At 35.8% G+C, this 24765-nt stretch overlaps 1 protein-coding gene across 2 annotated transcripts; it reads left to right on the forward strand.

Moving 5' to 3' along the window:
* The first annotated feature begins 1484 nt into the window (after positions 1 to 1484).
* LOC139686192 (uncharacterized) lies at positions 1485 to 24223 on the forward strand. Of its 2 annotated transcripts, XM_071583366.1 has the most exons (10): positions 1485 to 2372; positions 2556 to 2957; positions 4342 to 4567; positions 6193 to 6449; positions 11017 to 11218; positions 14551 to 14916; positions 16849 to 16985; positions 18336 to 18453; positions 20536 to 20690; positions 23421 to 24223. In XM_071583366.1, exons 1-10 carry the CDS (start codon positions 1698 to 1700, stop codon positions 23640 to 23642), a joined length of 2760 nt encoding a protein of 919 aa, XP_071439467.1. In that variant the 5' UTR covers positions 1485 to 1697; the 3' UTR covers positions 23643 to 24223. The 2 variants fall into 2 exon arrangements, with proteins under 2 accessions (XP_071439467.1, XP_071439470.1); XM_071583369.1 differs by lacking the exons at positions 18336 to 18453; positions 23421 to 24223 and having other exon boundaries at positions 20536 to 20649.
* The last annotated feature ends 542 nt before the right edge of the window (positions 24224 to 24765 follow it).

The raw sequence follows: 24765 nt of genomic DNA on the forward strand, positions 1-24765 counted from the left end.
TCATTAGAATATTAATGTATAAAATACACATAGACTTGGATAAAATCAAATGTCTAGAATAAAATTAACACAAATGTAGAAAAATGAGCATCACATTAGTATTTCCCAAATATCCAGACCGAGAATATAGCCTTTCAGCATCAGTTGCCATCAGAAAGTTGATCTCGTAATATCTTAAACTTGAATGATGTGGCAGAGAATTTGTCACCAATACAGGCACATTTTGGAGATAAAATGTACTCAATTTATAAAGGCGGCCTCCATACCTATCATGATTAGAACATGTGCATATTGAATTAAATGGAAACGGTAGCTATCTGCATACATCAGCATCTTCTGAATGTACCTAAGCCTCTGATGATGTTTTATCCAACTCAATTACTATTAAACATTTTTCTCTACAGAATTTATTTGGTTTCTGTAAAATCATTTCCAATTCCTAAACCCTACTCTCCTATCACTACATTTCAATCCCATTGTACTATTAGGAGCTTCATTGCTGACAGGTTTCCAATTATTTCTTATGATTAACCGCACAAGCTGCCCATTTGTTCCTACCAGTACTTGCCAGCATACACACCTGAGTTGCCTCTAGATTGTTCGAGCCTGCTTTTATCTCGATCAATAGAATTCTAACACTTCCTTGCTTTATATTCACTCTCCTTCTCCCTAGTTTCCTATTCATTACTTTTTACATTACATAGTACCCTGAAAGCCACGACTAGGGTGTGAGGCAGGGGATGATTTAATACTCATCTAATACATCCATGCGCCCTACCCCCGCAATGTACAACTATCTCTCCAGTAATACCTGCTGTCTCTCCATCTTGCCTAATATATCTATACCCACTCACCATTTTTTTCCTAATATTTTCTAGCTTCCTTGTCCTCATCATTGTCCTAACATTCCTTGTACCAATCCTAAACATTGCGTCCTTTTCTGGATCTTCTTTAGATACAGGAAAGACCCTTTAGTTTAGATAACGCAAGGATTTCTAGTGATTAGGACGTTTCTTTCAGGTGGCACACTGATATGCCCACCCCAATCGGTCAGTATCCTTTGCTCCTAACTCATTGACACTCGGATGCCGCGAGGCCTATTTTTGTCTATCTCCTAGCATTCGACCTTTCTAGCATAGGAGACCCTACCAGAAGCAGTTTTCTTTAAGCGGATATACCTAATCGGCCCTCATGATTCCTCTCCTATTTTCTATACACTCCAGGCTAACAATGGTAATGATCGTAACAATAACGATGGCTACAATCGTAGTGATCACGATAATATATATGCTTACGAGTACAACTATTAAAGCATCTTACGGCCGCCTCGTGAACTACGTGTTAACTGTTCGCAGATTCTCAAGTACCATCTCTGAAATGGTCGGGCTGTTTCTATGCCATAAGGATACAGCACTGACAAAGTTGGCGCTTCAAGCGTGTTTTTAATAATTATATACAATGTATCTTCAATGGTGGGAGTTTCGTCTTCAAGACAATGTGTCAATGCGTGATTCGTTGAACGAATTTGCCACTTAATTTGAGCAAGCCAAGTATAAAGTTTCCACAGATCATCGGTCTACCGAAGCGGATTGTACAGGCAGGGCGGGGAAGTGATGTATTATATATATTGTGAATATTTACGATTTGTTACGATAAGTAAACGGCAGTTACTGTGACAGTGTAAGATAATTGTCAATATGGAGTTAATGGATCAGGAAGTTAGGAGAAAAAGAGACCCGGTAAACTTTTTTCAACGAGTTTTGATGCAGACACGAAAACCGCCAAATTCAAAGGAAGGTGATAAAAGCACTGAGAAAAGAGGTTCCGTGGCTGAGGGACATTCCAGTAAACATGTAAATGGCAGTGGTGAGGCTAATGATGGAGGAAGAGTTCGCGGATACACGGAAGAAATCATAGATTTAGTTGTGCATGGAAAGTGTAGCGTACGTGAAAAAGTTCTTACGTTGAAAGTATTAATTGAATACTGTTCAGAAAACCCTAAGTTTGTAGAAACAGATTCGTTTAAAAGCCTGATATCTTATTGTGAGAAGCTCCTCGTTGCTTACTGTAATAGCAGAACAACAGTTGCCGAAGATTCAGGGCTGTTAGTACCTTTGCTGTTCTTGTTACTAACGTACACAAATCACGTAGAGACAAAAGTGTTTGAAGCTTCGTTAGTCAGGCAGTCAGATTTGATGTATCAGTTGATGAGGTCATGCGTGATGTGTGTAGATGCATTATTATCCAAGTCGGAAGAACTCATGAGGGTTGCTTGGAAAAAGAAGCTTGCCGGTCGTGTCAGTAAGTTGGCGAAAGAAGATTCTGTATTGAAAGTAACCCGTCTTATTGGAAATCCTTCCATTTCCACTCATGTAAGCTTTTTAACAATATCCTTGATGTGTAATTCAAACAACGGGATAACTAGGTTGTTTTTATGAAAACACCAAAATCCTCGTTGTAGCGGTTCAATCACAAAATACAAGCAGATGCTATGCAAAATGTGAGCATACTTTAAATTTTATGTCCAATTTTATGTATTTAACGTTCTGTTGCAGGAGTCTGACATTCCTCAAGAAAATGTGCCAGTAGAAAGCTATCAAGTGAATCTCTTTGACACTTCCTCCGGAGTTACTGATAAAGATATTAATCAGCATATAATAAATATGCAGTTCCCAAAACTTTCAACCTTTAGTGTAGATTTGCCTGGTATTTCAAGTTTTGGTAGTGGATCTAAGAAGGAGCTGGATGGAGACGAACGGGTTTGGACTGACGTTGTTGTGGCCAACGTGCTTCCACACGGGGAATTTCTTGCTTACACAAATGGAGATTGGAGTCATTGGTTAAATCACATAAATGGAGAATTGGTAGAGTTTTTACGAACTATAAATTTGAAAAATGAGGAGCGAGATCAAGATTTGGAAATCAAGATCGGAAGTATTGTTGGATTCTGGTCTGCTGTAAGCTAACATTTTTTAAAGTTTCGATTTAGTTAATCAGGGTTTTGAAAAGAATGATAAACCGTCGCAAAACTGGAAAATAATTATATTGACTGGGAACTTGTAAAGAGAATGATGATAATGTCTGAGTTTTCTGTTGATAAATTTGTGGAATCAAGGTGAAAATTGTTTTTTATGACACCTCAATAGTTAAATTCATGAAAAAGCCATTATCTTTTACTTTAAGCATTTTATTTATAGACCAGGTTAGTGTAGTTACTACCCACCTTGAGACCCTGGGCTCAAATCCTGGTGGTGGCCGTATTTTTCAAAGGTATCCCAATCCCTACTTGGAGTGAATTAAAAGAAATTGAGCTCTACGGCCTCGTAAATTAATAAAATAAAACTCCTATAGCTGTAATAATTTATATTATATATTATGCTTATGTTGTATAATTATTACAGCTATATGAGTTTTATTTTATCTACTATTTTATCTGTCAGTTGTCTCCGATAGTAACTTCTACTGCTATTGTTTGGTGACAACAATGGGCAGAATTTTAATGCAATTCAGATTTATGACATGTAGATCACATGAAAGAATCTAATGCCCTCATAGCATGATATGTATATGTTCTTGTGGAGATGTTAAGCTCTCTTTGACTATGAGACCCCAATCTCATACTGTAGGAGCTTTAATAAATTACAATGCAACAATTTCAGAGAGTAAAAATAATTCGGATTGACTGGGATTCTAACCCAGATCCCTCGATATTTGGCTGAGAGCTTAAGCCAGTTAAGCTACTGAGGTGTCCGATTACACTTCAAAATTGTTGCATTGTAATGCACATTTAGCAGATGACTCTGTTAAAAGTCACTGTCATGACATCTCCTGCAGTTTCTTAGAATTTGTGTTAATAAATACCAAGACCAGTGGAATCTGAAAAGTTAGTTTTCGTTCATCTACTATGAAAAACTTCCAAGTAAAACCTTCCAAATAACAGTGTCTTAATAAATACCATCTATTATGTAGAAGATGGAAGTTGGTTGTAGTTATTTTTTCTACAGAAACTTATGACTGCATTTTTGATTTAGTGTGAGACCATTAAGCGCCAATCAGATACCAAAAAAAATGAAGTTTTCTGTGGAGCACTAAATATGTATACAGGCAGTTCTGGATATACTTAAATCATCTGCATCTGTGATAATAAAGGCTGGCTCCCAGTTTTGTGAATTAGGGAGAGATGAAATCATCTGGTATTTGCGTAGGGGGGATTTTGCTTTATTTTATTTTTAAAATGATGAAATAATGTTTTAAAGAATACTTAGTAATATACTGATTCATTTTCTTATTCTTTGTCATTTTAATGTTAAGTATCCCATAAACACCTTATTTTCTCTTCAGGAAATGAAATTCAACTGGAAACCATTGATGATGATGCAATGTTTTAGAGGAATTGTGTTAGGTAAAGCTGTTAATGGACTACTTGAAGGAGGAAGTAATGTATCATGGGCTATATGGGCCATGGATATAGGGACGTTAGTGTTTGGAAAAGCTGTTTGGCTCCTTGGACCACATTTATGCTCAATCCCGCCACTTGTTTCCATATGCTCTTTGGAATTGGAAGGAGGTATGCAAAGTTTATGACTTGCTACATAGTTGTAATATATTTTACAAAATAAAATTCTATTAAGTGTTTAAAAGTACAATAAACGTAAAGTTAATACTACACTTATGCAGTTTGTGCATGCCTTATAAAAATAAAAGAATATTTCTTATGTTGTCTGTTAGCATCATTTCATGCCATGAAAATTTATATCTGGGGTGTACAGATTATTTTGATTCACTTCAACAAAATTTTGCCAAATACTTTAGTTTTTGAAAGAAAGTTTGTTGTGCATTTATTGATGGATGTTCAATACTATATGCAGGTGGATTCCCTGTGTCAGATCCAGCATGACAAATCAATGCCATCAGTCCATCCCCTCGAGTACTGAATGAAGGGAGATATACTTCATCTAATAACTGTCACACTCAGGGGGAAAAAATTTTGTTGGTGGCCTAATATCTCTAAGATCCAATCTGCCTAGTTACTAGGCAGTTAAGATGGCCCCTTGGATCTTTCAGATGTGTATAAAATATCTATAGATAGTGACATACTGTTTTTGAGCTCAGAGAATGCTTTAAAGGTAGAAAAAACACTTGTATTTGTACTTAATGCTTTGATATTAGGGAATGGATAAGAAAAAAGAATTGTACAAAGTGTCCTGAATGGTTGTAAGTCGAAAATACGTACAGGCATATACCTTATGTGAGCATATCAAGAGATCATAAACCATATTGCAGGAATTACCTGAGAATGAAAAACTCAGAATTAGTTCTGCTAATCCAGATTTGGATTTTTGACATAACATATTTGCAATAAAAAGACCACTTTTTAGAAATGTCATTATGTCATATTCCTCCAGCGTAATATTTTGTTAAGATATTTTTAAGGGTTTCTTTTGCATAAGAATGGAGTGTCACAGTATTGCCCTATAAAATCTCTGAGAATGTACTTAAACCTTTCCATGGGTCTCTATTTTTTCCTTTGTTTTTAGGTTAGAGATAGCGTAGAAGGCCAGAGCAAACTCAGTAATTCCTTTTCTAGCTACACGGATAGCTTCATTAAGGAAACAAAGAGAATTAAATTGAGGGTGAATGCATCCTTGGTGAAAGTAGTTGTTTTATTAGGAGAGTAGGTTGAGTGATTCCATGGTGAAGGTAAATGGCAAAATGATTGAAAAGGTGAATTTTTACGAGGGCGATTTGAAAAGTAAGGTCTCCTATTTTTTTTCATGAAAAATCAAATTTATTCTCAACTTTGTGTGCATCGTAGGAAAGGCTGAGCATTTAGCTATTTTTCTACATAGTCGCCTTGATGATCAATCACTTTTTGCATCCTTTTAAGCGGTTTTTTAATAAAGGCGTCGTACCTTTCTCCCGCCGCGTCGCGAAGCCAACTGATGACTGCTTCTTGCACTTCCTCGTATGACTTGAATTTCTGTCCTCCCAAGATTTTTTTGAGAGCGGGAAACGAGACATTTACATAAATTTGAATTTTCATGAAAAAAAATAGGAGACCTTACTTTTCGAATCGCCCTAATACATGTATGTTGATACAATAAATATGGAATTTTATTGCCTTCCATTGCATGTTATTACTTGGATAAATAAGTATTGCCGAAGACTTTTGATCTAATTGTTTTTTATTAGGTGCCAGTGAAGGAGATTCTTTGTTTTTATTTGTGGCCCTAAAATTGCTTGCCAAACTTTTGGCCACTAATCCTAGTGCTGGGAGGCACATGGTGGCTTTTGGATCCAGAAAATTTGAGAATGCATGTGATAGCTTTGATGAAAATGGAAAATCATGTGATGGTGGAGTGGTCCTGAAGCTGATTGTCCACCCAGACATTGAAATACGCGTAGAATTTCTTAAACTAATTATTTTACTAGCACGAAGCTCCTCTGAGGTAAGTTATGAATTTTAATTAACCTTGTTTGATTTTATAAATCCTTGTTGCAATCTATTTGGAAACATTCAAATTACTTATGGGGGTAATATTTAATTGGTAGGGTACACAAATGATGCATTATTGTAAGACAGTCCTGTTAAACTTACACATTTCTGTTTGATCAACATTTGCCTCTCATGGAACTGATCATAGTGCATACTAAGTTTGGAGAGTGTGCACTGCTGTAATGGGGGTTATCATGCCAGGATGATGTAAAAATATGATTATTTTGTTGTTAAACTTTACAATACATGGATTTTTAAGCAAAAGATATAAAGAACAATGGTATTAAATGGTTGAAATTAATACTGGCCAGTATTTTCTCATTATTGGATTCATCTAATGGATTCTGAAAGATCCCACTGGCTTATGAAGGTTACTGTTTGGAATAACTTTAGGCTATGAAGTTCATTAAAAGTAGGTTTGTCAAAGACTTGATGGACTAAAAGGAGTAATCAGTCCAGTAAATGTTATGTTAGAATTTGAAAAAAATTATTACAGCAAGGGCTGTCTTACAGTAACTAGGAGAGTCTGGGGATTAACAATAATACTTTAAATTTTATACTAGGCATGGGAAATATATTTACCTCCTTTGAATAATACTCAAACTGAAGGGCAAAGATCATTTGATGCTATTAAGTTAAGTTAAGCAGTGATAACTACACCAGTCATAAATATTCCAGAGAAACTTTAAGTCTTGAAAGGTAGCTGCTGCATTCTTATATGGTTGAGGCAACACCTGAGGAATACATTTTGGAATCCAGTAGTGTTTGCCTCTTAGTCTATGTCTTCTACAGAGAAAAGATATGTATAGTTGTAAAAAAAAAGGCACTTTCACTGTAAAGTTTTTATCATACATCCTGGGTTCTGAATTCCTTTAAGTCAGAAAGCTGTTTTAGTGCTATCTGAAAAAGTTGCAGGACTTCCAATGAGGTTTCTTTATTTCAAATATACAACCCTGAGCTCTTATCAAGAAAGCCATTACTTTTTAAAGGAGAAATAACACTAGAAGCATTTTTTTAATGGCATGATAAAGGCATGCTAGTTCATCTTGAGAGACTCAATCCTGAAATGTTAGAAGTGGCACATTTGAAAAAATTATTTGACCGACATTATGTACCATTTTCTAAGCGTAACAGTGGAAGAACACAGTGTTGTACAAAGAATCTGCAGTCCTGAGTTCTTCAGTTTCATCCCTTGTGGTTTTTCTCGTTCTTTTTCTCCAATTAACCTGGTGCATCCTTGATATTTTATATGAATTCATTTAGCAAAGAAATATTTTCATAGAAGGCTTTCTTCGATTCCAATTCACCGATAATCCCTAAGGCATGTGCAGTGGAATATGATATACTACCTTGATCAAAAATTTCCCGGAATTTATTCAGAAAATTAAAAATACAAGTTTATTCATCTAAATCTATATTGTCCCCTTCAAAGTAATCCCCATCGACTGCAACACACTTATGCCAGCGCTTGATCCAATCCTCGAAACATTTTTTATATTCGGTTTTCGGTATGTCCATCAGTGCTTCCTGCGATTTTTCCATTACTTCCTCTCGGCTGCTAAAACGCGTTCCCCGTAATGGTTTTTTAACTCGATTGAACAGAAAGAAGTCACAGGGAGCCAAATCAGGTGAATTCGGTGGCTGTTGGATGGTATTTGTTGCATTTTTCGTCAAAAAATTATGAATAATGATAGCACTGTGCGACGGTGCGTTATCATGGTGCAAAATCCACGAGTTTTCTGCCCACATTTCTGGTCTCTTTCGGCGAATTGCTTCACGCAAACGTCTCATAACGCCCAAATAATACTCTTTGTTTACTGTCTGGCCTTCTGGCAAAAATTCATGATGCACTACACCGTTGTAATCCATGAAAACCGTCAGCATTGCCTTCTTTTTTGACTGAAAACGACGTGGTTTCTTTGGTCTCGGCTCATTTGGTGAACGCCATTCACTTGCCTGATGTCTGGATTGCGTGTCGTACTCATAAACCCATGTCTCGTCTCCAGTAATGATCCTTTTGATGAATGTGGGATCGGATTCAGCCTCGCAAATCATGTCTTTTGCGACGTCAACACGGTCTCTTTTTTGCATGAAATTGAGGTCTTTTGGCACCAACTTTGCTGCTACACGACGGAAACCCAAATCATTAACCACAATGTCTTGGGCGGGTCCATAGGCAATGTTCAAGTCCTCCGCTATTTCTCTGATGGTTAATTTGCGGTTATTGACCAACATTTCTTTTACTTTATCAATTTTTTCACCGACTTTCGATGTCGATGGTCTGCCACTGCGTTCATCATCTTCGATTGACTCACGACCACTTCTGAACCGCTCGTGCCACTGGTAAACGACCGTTTTTTTTTAGAGAATCGTTGCCGAAACACTTTTCCAACATTTCCAACGTCCGTGCGCCACTAAATCCGTTTTTTACGCAAAATTGAATACAAGTTCGTTGTTGCAAATTTAAATCCATTTCTGCAATTGTAAAAAATCGCCAACACACACAGAGATAGATGTACTCTTGGCTACGTAACTTTTGCAAATGTCAAGTTATGACACTAAGATTTAAAGGGAATATCAACAACAGATGTACCAATTTAACAAAAAAAACAGAACTCAAATCGGAACGATGGGAGCGCCACACGGTGGTTATTCCGGGAACTTTTGATCAAGGTAGTATACCAAATCCTTGGGAATGATGAAATAGTCTAACAGCTGTTGGATATGAAGAATATGCTCACTAATATTCAATTACTTTCACCCCAATGGGTAAGCATGTCCTCAAATGAAGAGGGACTTAAAGCCTGTCACTCTTTTTAGTTCCTTGATGACAACATTGGTAGAGATCAATTTATTCTCCTCAAGGAATTCAAGTATTACCTGCTTCAAAATGGGTTGCTTTGTGAAGGATTTTAGTATAGATTTTTGTCCAAAATTCTCCAAAGATCATATCCATATTTTTTATGTTGTTCATTTATTAATAGGTCTTGAATAATAAAAAAAATCCAGCTGAATTAGCATTTCCCAGGAGATAATACATTATGCAAAAGAAGAACCTAAATTGTGAGGGTGCCTAGAAAATATGGCTATAGTTAATATTATCTGTGTCAACAATTTTACAAAAATGTGGGACTGGCGTGTGATGCAGTGTCTAGGGTACAGGAGGATATTAGAGAATTCAATACGTGGTTATGGATTGATAAAACCCTGATGCTCATGAGCAATACATGGCTAACCTGATTGTTGAAATCTTCTAAACCAAGAAGCTCTCCAAATCTCACCAGGAAACTACACTACACAAAATGAACAATGGACTGAAAATCATGTATCCCTAGGGAACAGGTGCTGCATCTTAGAGTTGCTGCCATTCAGCTGCTTAATGTTTTATCCTTCCCTTGGTCATGGGGCATGCATAGCCATTAAGTGACTGCTGTAGATTTGAAAAAAATTTTGCGCAGAACCACAATCTGATTTTACTGTGCATTTTTTTATACAAAAGTGGTGCTTTAAAAGTGGTGCTTAAATGCTCTTTGCTTTTTCAAAAAAGGCAAAAGTAGATAATAATATCTTTATAGGCAGTGTAAAATTTATTTTAAGGATTAATTATTCATGAAACGTTGAAACACATTATTTATATATTCAGTTATATTCTCATGAAATAAATAGTGTTTTACTCAAAGGGTCAGTCTTCTAGGTAGTATGAAATATGTTAGCATTGAATAGTCTAGTAATTCAAATGATAATCACTGATACCATTGCATGCTGAGGCAAAATGCATTGTGGAATCTATGTTGGTCTCATAAACCGAAGGTCATGATAAATATGATGATTTTAATATTGATGGTTGTAATTATATGTTGCACGTGGTTATTGGTATTTAAAGTAGACAAACATGAAGCCAGATGTTGTTAGTGAGAACTAAGGTGAAATGCATCATGTTTTACTGCACTGCACTCTGAGGCAGTACAGTTGGTGCTTTGGTGTTTGAATGCCAGAAAGATTTGACAAGTGACAACCTATGCCTCAGAAATATAATGGTTGCATAACAGAGGACCCATGTTAGGTTTATGTAATGTAAATTATTACTTATAGCATTGTTATTTGTGCACAGTTTCACAAAATTATCACCAAGGCCCAACAGAATATTGGATTCACTGAATAGGGTTTATAATTAACTCTTAATACCTTGGGTTTAGCTTTTAAAACATAAGTTTGGACCTAAAAATCTATGACTTTTATTCGTTTCTGTGCTATTCCTTGCCCCTTCCTTCACTTTTAATCCAGTTCATTTCAATTTGTGCTAAAGATTGTAATGGTGCAATGGTATTTCTTGTGCAGTAATGGATCACATTCCTGCCAAAAATTAGTCTATGTATGGAGAAGTAATAAATAATTCAATTAAGAGATATATTGCATCAATTAGTGGTTTCCACATGTCCCTTTTTGATCTGTGTTATTTATTGGTTGGGGAAGGCAAATGTTCCCTGGTCCTCATTATAGGTGTTTATGTTATATTTCAGGTACTTCGTTATTTGATGGAATGCAGATTTTACTTGGCTATCTATAGCCGCCTTGAGATCTGTGTGCATTTGTGTAATATGTGGCCATCAAACTGTCCAACATGGTCTGAGGTCCGCCTTTTGGTTATGCTGCTTTCTACTATGGCAGAAGGAACTGAAATGAATATGAGTGAACTTCCTGGATTTAATCGTATTCAGCAAGGTGATTGATTAACTTAGTAAAACAGATGGGTGAAAGAAGTTTAGTGAAATGACTCATGGTGGCCACTCAAACATCAAGCTGTTAAAACAGGAATTTACTTTAACTTTGGAAAAATTATGGCTTAGGTGTGAATTTCATGTTCAAGCCTGTAATTTGACCGCACACACTCTCGGACCCATCAATTATTTTGTCTAATTTTGAGGTTCCAGAAATCAGTTTTATTTCATCCTGCCGACATATTGTGAAGATGTCCACCTAAGGTTCTTTAACATTGTTTCAAATTTTTAAATTTTCTGTCTTCTCAGTTATCATTATATTTTATAAATTGGTGATTTCAGTGGCACTGAAGGCTAACAGGGCCACAGCACATAGTCTGCTATTTCAGTGCTTCAAATTAATGTAATATCTGATGTCTTTGTTGTGTGACCCGTATGTGATCGCCCATGTCTTGTCGTCAAGGGCTATGACATTCAACAGTGTGGTGATGTTTTTACAGTCTGTGTTTAGCCACTCTCTCCTGGTGCTGAATACTCTCCCTGTGGTGCTCTTACGTCATAGGGTTTTATACGCTTGAATCTTGGTGTAATTCTTGAAGAAGTCACTTTCAAAAACTTAGCATTGTCGGTGTCTGCAATTTCTAAAAAAAACTTGAATTCTAAAAGAAAGATCCTGAACACTTAATACATGAATATATCAAGTATGAATATATTAACCTATAAAGAGAATTAACTTCATATTGTGCAAAGTGAACTACATATATACTTCCTATAGTCTTGTGCTACTATTTAGATAGATAACCATCAAAACTATCATAGAGCTGCATGACAATTTCAGATTTTCTCACATAGTTTTCCATGCTGTATGAAGTATGTATGGCTTTTTTTAGGGCACAGACCCATAAGAAACTACTGTTTAAATCTTAGTGTAAATTTGTTTGAGCTACACTATTTCTTATATTTATTCATTCTTGACATACTCATTAGAAACAAATTTATCATAATAACCTTTTTCTGTATTTTGTGCTAAACATTGGCTTTATGGCAGTTATTGGTTATACAGGAGGACAACATTTTAAAGAGGGTAAGGATGGGCTGAGGAAATACTACCTTGATCAAAAAGTTCCCGGAATAACCACCGTGTGGCGCTCCCATCGTTCCGATTTGAGTTCTGTTTTTTTTGTTAAATTGGTACATCTGTTATTGATATTCCCTTTAAATCTTAGTGTCATAACTTGACATTTGCAAAAGTTACGGTCGGTTTTCGGTATGTCCATCAGTGCTTCCTGCGATTTTTCCATTACTTCCTCTCGGCTGCTAAAACGCGTGCCCCGTAATGGTTTTTTAACTCGATTGAACAGAAAGAAGTCACAGGGAGCCAAATCAGGTGAATTCGGTGGCTGTTGGATGGTATTTGTTGCATTTTTCGTCAAAAAATTACGAATAATGATAGCACTGTGCGACGGTGCGTTATCATGGTGCAAAATCCACGAGTTTTCTGCCCACATTTCTGGTCTCTTTCGGCGAATTGCTTCACGCAAACGTCTCATAACGCCCAAATAATACTCTTTGTTTACTGTCTGGCCTTCTGGAAAAAATTCATGATGCACTACACCATTGTAATCCATGAAAACCGTCAGCATTGCCTTCTTTTTTGACTGAAAACGACGTGGTTTTTTTGGTCTCGGCTCATTTGGTGAACGCCATTCACTTGCCTGATGTCTGGATTGCGTGTCGTACTCATAAACCCACGTCTCGTCTCCAGTAATGATCCTTTTGATGAATGTGGGATCGGATTCAGCCTCGCAAATCATGTCTTTTGCGACGTCAACACGGTCTCTTTTTTGCATGAAATTGAGGTCTTTCGGCACCAACTTTGCTGCTACACGACGGAAACCCAAATCATTAACCACAATGTCTTGGGCGGATCCATAGGCAATGTTCAAGTCCTCCGCTATTTCTCTGATGGTTAATTTGTGGTTATTGACCAACATTTCTTTTACTTTATCAATTTTTTCACCGACTTTCGATGTCGATGGTCTGCCACTGCGTTCATCATCTTCGATTGACTCACGACCACTTCTGAACCGCTCGTGCCACTGGTAAACGACCGTTTTTTTTAGAGAATCGTTGCCGAAACACTTTTCCAACATTTCCAACGTCCGTGCGCCACTAAATCCGTTTTTTACGCAAAATTGAATACAAGTTCGTTGTTGCAAATTTAAATCCATTTCTGCAATTGTAAAAAATCGCCAACACACACAGAGATAGATGTACTCTTGGCTACGTAACTTTTGCAAATGTCAAGTTATGACACTAAGATTTAAAGGGAATATCAACAACAGATGTACCAATTTAACAAAAAAAGAAAGTTATTCAGACTTTGTTGAGACGATGGAAATGAGAGCACTGCTTTGTAATCATTTTGGTTTCATTGCCGTCCATCCTATCTAGTCAATTGCGTCCTGTGTATTGGATTACATTGTCAGCAGTTCTCTGTGAGTTAGAGCTTGGTTTTTTCCTGCCTTTAGATTGTAAGCACATTGCCGCATTCTCAAGGAAAGGGGAAAAGTCCCAATTTGACTCAGTGAGATCAGCCTTTTCAACAAAATCGAACTATGCAAAGGCTGACAAAAAAATTTGCAATTCACTGGTTTTTCTTTATTTATTTATAATATTTTCTACATGACTTTTTGATTATTTGTTATATTTAAGTATCGTAGTTTTATTGAAAAATGTTTTAAAAATAATATTAGTATTGTGTCTAAAAATCGAAATATTATTTCTAAAAAAATATTCTTCAAATTTATAATACTTTAATAATTACATTTATTTTTCATATGATGTAAATGTATTACAACATTATTAACTATAATATTTTATTTTAAAATAAAAAAACTGCATATGGATATCTAAACAAATAACTTCATAATGTTTTTTTTCCTAAGGTGATACATTTTCTTAAATTACCCTTCGCACTTCTCACTAGTACCCCTGGAATCCCCGCCGCACTAAGAGGGTTAATATATTATTCATTGTAAAAATGTTTTTTGCATGCTTATATTGCAAGCTACTCTTGCTTCCTTATGAAAGGTTGTACTTGTAGTTCATATGATTTTATGTTGAGTTTCATATTATTTGAATATGTGTAATATTTGTATGAGTATATCAATTCTCCTTAGTGTATTTCAATTGAAATATGTGCTATAATGGTGCATGCTTTTTAAATGTATTCATTAATTATTCATATCCTGCCCCATACTTACGTACTATTTTTCTGTAGACTATTAAAATTTTTCATTTGCAAAAAACTGATTCAGTACTTGTTTATTCCAGTTCTTATAATGCTGACAGAAATAGACAATCATGCTTATGTTAGATTCATGGCAGCAAAATGTCTGGCTAGCTTTGAAAATCATAAGGTAATGAAATCCACCACAAATCGGGGAGCTATGCAGGGGTCATCCAAGCAAAGGCCACATCAAATTTATGCAGCGGAGAAGTCTAATGTGGATGCAGGTTTTCCAAAGACAGAAAATCAGAGACCATCAAGGAGTGGAAACAGTCATAAAAGTAATTTTAAGACTGTTAATCCTGCTCATTTCACTGAAAAAGGCAAAGAGTCCCAGGAATGTTTTCTCTCAGTGTTGGGAGAAGGGGATGATTCAAGCAGTGATGAAGAGTCTTCAAGTCTTCCACCTGGTGAGTTGCTAAGCATGATGACAATGCCCTTTCATTCAAAGTAATTACCAATTAAGAGTAGGATTCGGATTGCGGATTTTGGATTAGATTTTGGATTGATTTGGTTGAAAGTTGCACTTTCAACCTTGTGTTGGAGGTGTTTTCCCTTTGGTTCGCTGATGAGGGCCACTTTGTGGCCAAACCACGCGTGTTCGACGCATATCTTCGGTTGCGCTCTTTACCTGTGTCCAGATTCTCCCAGAAGTTGGGCCCTGTTGATTGTGTGAGTGTGAGTTTCTTGAGTGCTTGTATGTGTTATTGGTCTGTGCCAGTCACAAAGTATGTGCTTGAGAATATCCTGGAATCTTTAATGGGGTCTTCTCTACAGCCTCGTGAAGGATTCCATCTCCATCTGAAATTCTTTAACAGGGTCTCACAGCATCATGAAGGATTTCAGTCTGGATAATTTCCCGTAAACCACCACAGAGGGTATTCTGGTTGAGAGGTTGTGGTTGGTCCCTGACATGGTTCCCGTTAAATCAACACAACAATTGGTCTGACGAGAGAGTTGCGACTAATTATTACGGCCATTGGAGTTTTTTCCCCATTCTTATTTGAACCTTGCTTAATTTTCTGCTTTCAGTCGGTCAGTTATGGGGACCCGGCAATACAGTCATCATCAGTTGCACATGAGTGGCTGGGTGCCTTCAGGACAAGTTAATTGCAGATATTTCGCATCGCCAAAATTTCAGTGATAATGGTGTGCACTTTCATCTTATCAATGCCAATACAATCTGTGATCTTGAGTACACTTAACCGACGGTCTGAATATAGAACTTTACACACATGTTAATGTCGGTTCTTGATGTCAACAGCTGCCCAGCGCTGGGCTTGTTCTCCGTACTCTCTCAGCCATCTTTGAAGAGCTTTTGCCTTTTAAAAACTGCAGTTTGAGACATGCTTTCATCCTTGAACAATTTTCATATCATGCCTAATATCTCTGTACCTGGTTTTCTCAGTCCAACACAATATTTGATGGCATACCACTGTTCAATTGTTCGCTGCATTATGCACTGGCACCAAGTTACTCGACAGAGGTCCACTAGAAACATCATCTATCTGAATGAGCACTTGCTAGGAACTTGGCTTGGCACTAGGCACCTGTTAAAGGTGAAACCCCATACCTGTGAGCCTGTACTCGACCATGCTGCTACAAACAGTTACGCCTGAGAAAAATTGTTCTGATACTTTATATACAAACCTTGCAATTGGGGTCATACTTTCTATGGAGTACCAAATTAACATGATGGAAAGGCTTGCTTGTTCTGATGACCTATAGGCTGTGCTGGCTGGAGCAATGATAATTACCCCTGGTAGGGTCACCTTTGCCAGCCTGATAGGTTGAAAAGTAGGAATCATGCAAAAGCTAGTCCCTGCAGCATGTTCCTTAGTGAAATGACTGCAAAGGCATCTGATCCCAGAGGAACAGTCATTTAAATGACCTATTACAATAATAGATGCAAACATAAGAATATGAAAACTGGGTAAATGTGGGGTTCAGCCCATAGGGCTGGATATCATTCTCTGCAGTGAGGGAAGGAAGGAATGTGCAGTCATCATCCCGAAAAATCCTTTGAAAACCTAGAGAATATGGTTCCAACTTGAAACAAATTGAAAACTAAGCAATAAAAATACACATCTAAGAAAGTAATGTAATCAGTGAAGATAACCTCAAGGAATGAAGTTACGCATTTAACTTAACAATGTAAATTAACAAGGTATTTGTTAATAGGGTAGATAAGAGTTATTAAAACTTTTTAAAACCTTTGTTTTAACATTGAACATCTTTTCATAATTATTATTACAATAAATTGCCAATCCCCTTAGATTTAATATTCACTATGCAATTCCATGTTATGTATTTTATCACATAATGTAACAATTTCATTACAGTTGATGCTCTAGAAGACATGGCCAGACAGGTGGATCGCTATACTAAAGGCTATAGAGTTGGCATTTGTAATGACATGACACATGAGCTCTCCCAAGAAAAATTTTCAAATCAAATTTCAGAGAATATCTTATCTCAGGTGTGTGGTTAGATCCTAATATTTTTAGTACATAGTTCAGATGTGAAGTCTTTCTTTTGACATAATTATTTTTGACGCTTTTACAATAATTTTATGGAACAATGATGTTTCAAATGTATCTCTTGATGCACAATAAAAATATATGTACAATTAATAAGAATAATATGCATGTACCACACTTGCTATCCTACTCTTTGCATCCCTGGCCTCTAATGCATTGCGCATGTTCCTTCATCCTTGAGTTGATGGGACCACTGAGACTTTCTTTTCCTGCTATAAATAAATCCTGGGATCTTTCATCCTTTTAATAAAGGGAGAAGTATGCAAGTAAAGCTTTGATTTAGTGCTGGGTTTGACCAAATGGCTGCTGACTCTTGAGTATAAGGTTCTTCTAATTGCTATTCTGCTCCATGTATTTAATTGATTATGAGCATCAAAGTGAACTGCATGAATTTATTCATATAAAATAATTTGAAAACAATTCTTTTTTGTTCAGGATTATATTTTTGCTGTTTGTGAAGCCATAAAAAATGACTTAGTCACTCATCTAAAAATGGTTAATAAAGTGAGTAATCAATAAACAGTTCTGCTAAGAGCTGAAATTTAGCTTTTCCTTGCAGTTGATACTGGTGATAGATCCAAATTTGATGTATACCAACTGTTTGGAAGACCGAATTCAATCATATGAGCGATTTAAAGTAGTGAAAAAATAAAAATTTTGTTTGAGAAAAACAAGTTTGAATTTAAATGGAAAGTTTTAACTTGAGCCAAAAGTGAGGATTTAAATGCAGAGCAGATCACCTGGTTTTAAAGGGACAAAAGCTTAGAATGCTCCAATTTCCGGTCCTGAGTCATAAGCAAAAGCTGTTGTGCAGATTTCTTCCCTGTGTGAAAAATTGATATTATATGTAATTGATTATGACAGACAATTCCTTAAGACTTCCTTGTAGGATTGTGAAAATTTTGTCAAGATTTAATTTACAATTACTTTTTAAAGCTTTGATACTGTTAGTGTTGATCGATTGCTTCATTTCAGTATTATCCTCATCAAGTCTTCTGCTAGGCAAATATTTTTTGGTCATCATGTAAAAGTATCCTCAGCATTTGGAATATGTATATGCATATTCTCTCTTGTTAAAGGTAAAATTTGATCGCAGGAAGCTGCTTTAGAACTCTGAATTGAGAATTCAAAAATCTTGCAAAGTTATTTACTAGTCAGTGAAGGAATCATATTGTTATGTGCATTGGTAGTAATTTAGTGTATGTATTATTGTGATGTAGTAAATAGTTACATCATTTAATGAGGCTATTATTTTATTGGTTTGATTTGTAATGTGAATACTCTTTCAGATTATATGTGGATTTTTGAACAATGGTGTTGGCGGTAGTGTTTATTTTGGAATCAATTCCAAAGGCATAGTAGAGGGAATTAGAATGACTCGAGCAGAGCGAGACAATTTTCGTAAAGGTAAGTTCACTTGATACCTTCTATCACAATGCATGGAAAATTCCATGATTTATATTTTGTTTAACTAGGAGGGTGGTTAAAAAGGCTCTTGGTATCACCATCAGATGTCAGCGATAGAATGAGTTTCCCGCATAGTGATAGGTAATTTTTGATGAGTAAACATATAATGCATCAGTGCTCTGGGAAGAGATCTGTGGTGCTGATGTGCCTCTAATGTTACCATGTTGAAGTTTGTTAAGATGGAAAAAATTAAAATTCAAACTGATTGAATACTTCCTAAAAAATGTTATGAAAGCAAAGGACTTTCAGAACACTCCGCTCCTTCATACTCAACTGTTGCTAAGTGAACAAAAGGGTTAAAGTTTGGTTGGGACAGCTAAGATAGTGATCCATGTAGTGGTCAGCCAAAATGAGCCACTACCCCAGAAACTATTGCAAAAGTGCATAAACTGGTCATGGAGTATTGCCAACTTAAAGTGTGAGAAATCACTGAAGCTGTAGAATTGGATAGGCCAATGCAGGATCAAAAATGCATCAGAATGGAAATTTTAACCATTTAAAGAGCAACCGTCAAGATTTTCCGCCCTCGTTTGTGACCACAGATGAAACTTTGGTCCACTACTATAACCCAGAGATTAAACAGTAGTCAAAGCAGTGGAAACATGTTAATTCACCACCACCACCAAAGAAAGCAAAGGCAATATCATCGGCTGGAAAGGTGATGCTTCAGTTTTCTGGGATGTGAAAGTGATTCTGCGATTAGATTATTTTCCCCCTGGTCAAAAAATTACTGGGCAATACTCCGCCAACCTCCTGGACTAACTACAGCAGGAGGTACATGACAAAAGCCCAGGTTTGGCGAGGAAGAAGGTCATGTTTCATCACGACAATGTATGCCGAGAGTCGTGTCATTGCCATGACAAAAATGCGTGAACTACGATCAGAATTGTTGCCACACCTGCCTTATTTGGCTCCATCAGATTTCCATTCTCTTTCCCAAGCTCATAATTTTCCTCAGTGAATGGAGATTCTCTTTGAACAAAGAACTAACAGGGGAAGTAGACAGGTATTTTGCAGGCCTGAAGGAATCCAGTTTTCTAGATGGGATCAAGACATTGGAGCATTGCTGGACCTATTGCATTTGTGTACAGGGAGGCTACATCAAAAAATAAAAAGGTTTCCCTGATGTAAGTAGTTTGTTCTATGCCATTCCGAGAACTTTTTTAACCACCCATGTACAATTTTGCATGTTGGTCAGGTGAAAAAAATATCGACCAAATGTAAAATAAAAATCCTGATTGCAAAATTAATCTTCAAATAAAATTTGAGAAAAACAAGATTAAATTAGGGGGTAGAAACAATAACGATTTACTGACCATATCTATGAGGTGCTAAATGTTAACTTTATTAACAAAGTAATTTTTTCTGTTCTCCATGAATAATGGCATGTTAATGTTTTTTGTATTAGTGGTACATCAAAGTACACAGCTAAAGTGTAAGTCCTGAAACCATTTTTGTATATATTCTCGGAATAGATTTAGTAATTTATTACATATAGCATTTGTAGATAGAATTTTTCATTTCAATGCCTTAAACTATTTTTGCAATATATTTTATTGCTTTTATAAAACTTTATTTTTTTACTGGCTTGGAAAATCAATGCATTTTTCTCAATTATTTTGGAATCCCTAATCCATTTAGTACCCTCTATAGGTTGGAAAACAGTTTTCCATGTTCAAGGTGTGCTTAATATTCTGCAAGGCGTAGCCTCCCCCCCTAAATCCAGTAAATTAATCTAAATGCTTGCCAAAAAGTAGAAATAAAACACATGCAGGAAAAGATCACCTTTACACCTATTATCCTTGTAAACTCCTGTGTGGATTTCAATGGTAATTGCATTACCTTGATAGCTTATTTGGTAGAGCATCAGCCTGGCAACTTAAAGTTCTGTGGTTCAAGCCCAGTCAAGGAAAATTTTTGCTTGTGGTCCGCACCCTTCTACCTATTCTCACAAATCTGTTTGTCTGATATTGGCATTTGGCACACACGCATGTCTACATATACATTTTCTTTTATTTTCAGGTGTTGATCGTATGATGACCACTAGCATTTTCCCTGAGGTTAGACCAGCCTGTTATGATGTTAATTATGTCACTGTCCTTGGCCCTGGAGAAGTGGTTAAAGGACTTGCCACTCATCGAAACTGGGTGATTGAAGTCCACGTCAAAGCTTTGCCGGTAATGATAATGTATTTTCAATTACCCTTACTATTTAACTTTAACGTTGCCACATGCTTAAGTGCATAAAATTTGAAAAATTCATGTTAAAAAAAATTATTGGCCAATATAGGAATTTGAACCCTTAGTCCTAAGATTCTGTCTGAGTGCTTGAGAAAGTTAAGCTACAAACCATACTTAGTAGCTACTACAAAGCTACTTCTTTTATTTTGTGTTCCTTCAGGTATGGCTCATAGAAATTCACTTTGTGAATGGATGCCATGATGACCAAATTGACCAAAGAACTCTACCAGTACTTGGGAGATGTGGGTAGAACAAGAATTTCTCAGTTTTGTAACTTAATAAGTGGAACATATACAATTGGATACTTAATATAAAACTATATTCCTGTATTATCCAAAGGTTTCATAAAATCTGGTAAAAATTGGAAAACCTGAGATAGACAAAAATTGAATTTTGTTCAAGAAAAATGTGGAAAGTTAGGGAAAATCATGACATCCCTTCAAGTATTGAGTTTTTTTGTAGATACCCAAAGAGACCATTTTTCACAGATGTATGTTGATTTGGACCTACCATTATCCCCTTATTGAATTCAACAAAAAATTGTTGCATATGTTTCCCTGGCGACTTAATACATTCTCCAAGTTAAGAGTTGTAATGCCTACTGCCTAAGTACAAGGTTATACCCATAAGTACCCGACCTGACCTAGAGATGGCACTAGTTGTTTGAAAAATAGTGCTGTATTAGAAAGTATACAATCTATAAAGCATATGTTTCAAGTTTGAAGACACCACGTTGTGTAGTATTTCTTTGGCAGTCAAAAATAGTGAACATTTTCAGTGAATTTGTGAAAATAAAGAACATTGGTCATCGTTATGTGATACAATACTTTTATTTGAAAGGCCTCAGCCCAACCAATATAATAGCTCAACTGGATTCTAGTCTGGGTAAGTCTGCTCCTTTGTTTACCACAGTAAAATATTGCGTGGCAGAGTTTAAACGAGGCTGTACGAGCTGTCAAGACGAGCATCTCATTGGTCGACCCAATGAGGTGACGACTCCAAAAACCGTGAAGAAAAAATCCACAAAGTGAGGCTGGATGATCATATATCCTAGAGCTTATGACTGAAAGTGGGTGAGCTTGCAGATTAGACGTTTCAAAAAGTGCAGTACATCGCATATTAACTGAAAATTTGGACATGAGAAAGCTGTGTGCAAGATGGGTGCCGCATTTGCTCACACTCGAGCAAAACCAGTGTCATGAAGATGTTTCAATTGGATGTTAAGGAAAGTTTCACAGCAACAAAGCAGGATTTTTGTGCCGTTTCATAACCATGGATGAAACGTGGGTCCATTACTTCACACCCGAGACAAAAGAACAATCAAAACAATGGATTCATTAGGGAAAACCGGCTCCAAAGAAGGCCAAGACCATTTCATCATTAGGCTAGGTCATGGTGTTGGTTTTTTGGGATGCGCGTGGGATAATTTTCATTGGCTATCTTGAAAAAGGAGAAACTATCAACGGTGATTATTACGCAAACTTATTGCAATGTTTGAACAAAGAAATCAAGCAAAAGCAGCTGCATTTGGCTAAGAATAAAGTGCTGTTTCATCAAAATGCACCAGCTAACAAATCTGTTATTGCAATGGCCAAAATTCATGAATTAAAGTTTGGATTGCTACCTCATGCACCCTATTCACCAGATTTGGCCCCCCTCAGATTATTCTCTGTTCACAAACTTGAAAATATGGCTTGGTGGTCAAAGATTTTCCGACCATGAAGAAGTGATGTCTGCAGTTAATGGCTATTTTGAGGAGCTAGACAGTTCTTATTATAAAAAGGGTGTTGAACATTGCTAGGAAAAGTGTATAGAGCTCTAAGGAAAATATGTTGAAAAACAAATATGTTTTTTTCCAAAATTTATGTTTTTTCTTTGTTGGGTTGGGTACTAATGGGATTACCCTCATATATAACTTGTGGGATACAAAATCTGCCAGTTATTTAATGCTCTTTTGGATTGTGTGTCCATTTGGTTGAGTTTGAGAAAAATTTAAACATAATAATCAAATAAATATTTTTGTTTGGTCGCTGCTTGCTTTAAAATACAAATTTTTGCTAAAATAAAGCTGTGTATGTGTGGTTATTACTCAAGAGAGCAATTTAGTTATACTCAAGGAATGAAGGGACACATTTGGAATTATAGTATACATCCTTTAATGTATTTTTATATTCATAATCCACCAATGTTCTTAGTTTTCTCATGAGGGTGTGCAGGATTGCAAACAATGCATAGAGAAAGTGCCCGCCAGTCTTGCTCTTCACCTATGGGTATTCCAGGAAATGAAATTATGTTCTGTTTTTTTCATGTACTTTGTCTAGAATTCTAGGTTTTTAAATTTCAATTTGCTTAAAGAAAGACAGAAATATAATGCTACGATGGTATTGATTTTCTGGCCTGACATGCAAATGGCACTGTAATTGCATAATCCTGAACAGTATATTCTAACAGATTCCCTCTGAATGCCTCAGCATTCCTTTGAAAATAGTATATATCTTTGAAATTACTACATAATTTATTAACCAGAAGATTTGGAAGAAATACACAAGTTAGGGCTCAAAAAACCCTTAACCATCATGTTGTGTTGCCATTCCTTTTAAGTTTTAATTCTTAATGAACAAATTTGCTATTCATGAATATTAATTAATTATTTTTGGTATCTTTTAGCACGTCATTTATACTATATCTTCAAATCGCAAGTGCTATGTACGTAAAGGATCAGACTGTGTTGAATCCATGAGTATTTGCTTGAGGCAAGAAGCTGCTGAGCAAAACAAGAAGGAAATTCTTCAAGCAATTGAAGAGGTTAAAGCCAAAATACCACAAAATAGAGATAAGCTGCTTGCATTTGTTAAGGATTATTTAGAACGAAGTAAAAATTTAGCCTGAAACTCCATTTTATGATGACAAATAATTTAATTTGTTTTCTTCACCTACGTCTAATGGCATTGTTGTGAGGGATAAGCATTTTGATTCTTCCTTGTTTTAAAACATTGAATGAATTGTTTTGTGAGGCAATATATTATTTTAGAAGTTCTCATGTTAAGCAATATGAGCAATATATTAAAATTTTATTTTATTTGATATTCCAATATTGTTTCTCTGATTATAATTCAAATGGAGTTATTTCCATGCCTTTTTCATGTTCTTTCCTGCTTTTATGTACACGTATGTTTTTACATTCCACATTATCATACAATTTCTAATATTTCTTCAATAGTTTACTGTTTTTAAGGGTTACCCTCTTGTATGAAAAAATATCTTTCGTACATCCAGTGAGATTGGTGCAATTTTTTGCTAAAATTATTATAATATAATTCATTGTATTTCAGTGAACCCACAAGTGTATTTAAAATATATCACCTAAGAGTCTTACTCCATATTGAAAGTTTGGATATTAAAAGGTAGTTTATTTACATTATTTTCTGTACTTTTCCAAGTGTTTATTATGAATGATATTGTATATTTATGTTTCCAGAGAAATATATTTTCATTTTCAATAAATAAAATGAAAAATAATTGTTTTGGAATTAATTTACTGTCTATTGATGCATAGTATTGAGAGAGATACTATTCTGAATGGAATTGCAACCCTGCTTGCCAATTGTGTATGCTAATATTTTAGGTGAATAATTGTTATGTTCCCTGCAATACATATTTTGCAGTTACAATTTCATTCAGAATTGAAGCTCTAACCACACCAAAATCTCCCCTATTAACATGGCTAATTATTATTTCATTTCTTTGACTAATAAGATATTGTCATTAAATATACATCTCTTCCGAGAATGTTTCCTTTTTGCTATCATTCTACTTTTTCATTTCCTAAATTCCGTTTTATCATGATTTTTATGATGAAATATTATTTAAAAGTCAGTAAAAAATATTGGGTTGGAATTATATAATGCATGCATGCATTCCTGTCAAATATGAAAAATAACCTCAACAGTGCTGGAACTACAATGTATTATAACATGGATTTGATGATAATGTACATCATTGTTACCTATTG

This window comes from Hetaerina americana, unplaced genomic scaffold (assembly GCF_022747635.1).
Source record: "Hetaerina americana unplaced genomic scaffold, ioHetAmer1.1.p SCAF_1, whole genome shotgun sequence".
In the NCBI taxonomy this organism is placed as follows: Eukaryota; Metazoa; Arthropoda; class Insecta; order Odonata; family Calopterygidae; genus Hetaerina; species Hetaerina americana.

Coding starts and splice junctions, on each gene's coding strand:
- LOC139686192 (XM_071583366.1), top strand. CDS start 1,698: ATGGAGTTAATGGATCAGGAAGTTAGGAGAAAAAGAGACCCGGTAAAC. Junction 16,986..18,335: donor CAGAGAATATCTTATCTCAG/GTGTGTGGTTAG, acceptor ATACTCTTTCAG/ATTATATGTGGATTTTTGAA. Junction 20,691..23,420: donor TCCACGTCAAAGCTTTGCCG/GTAATGATAATG, acceptor GGTATCTTTTAG/CACGTCATTTATACTATATC.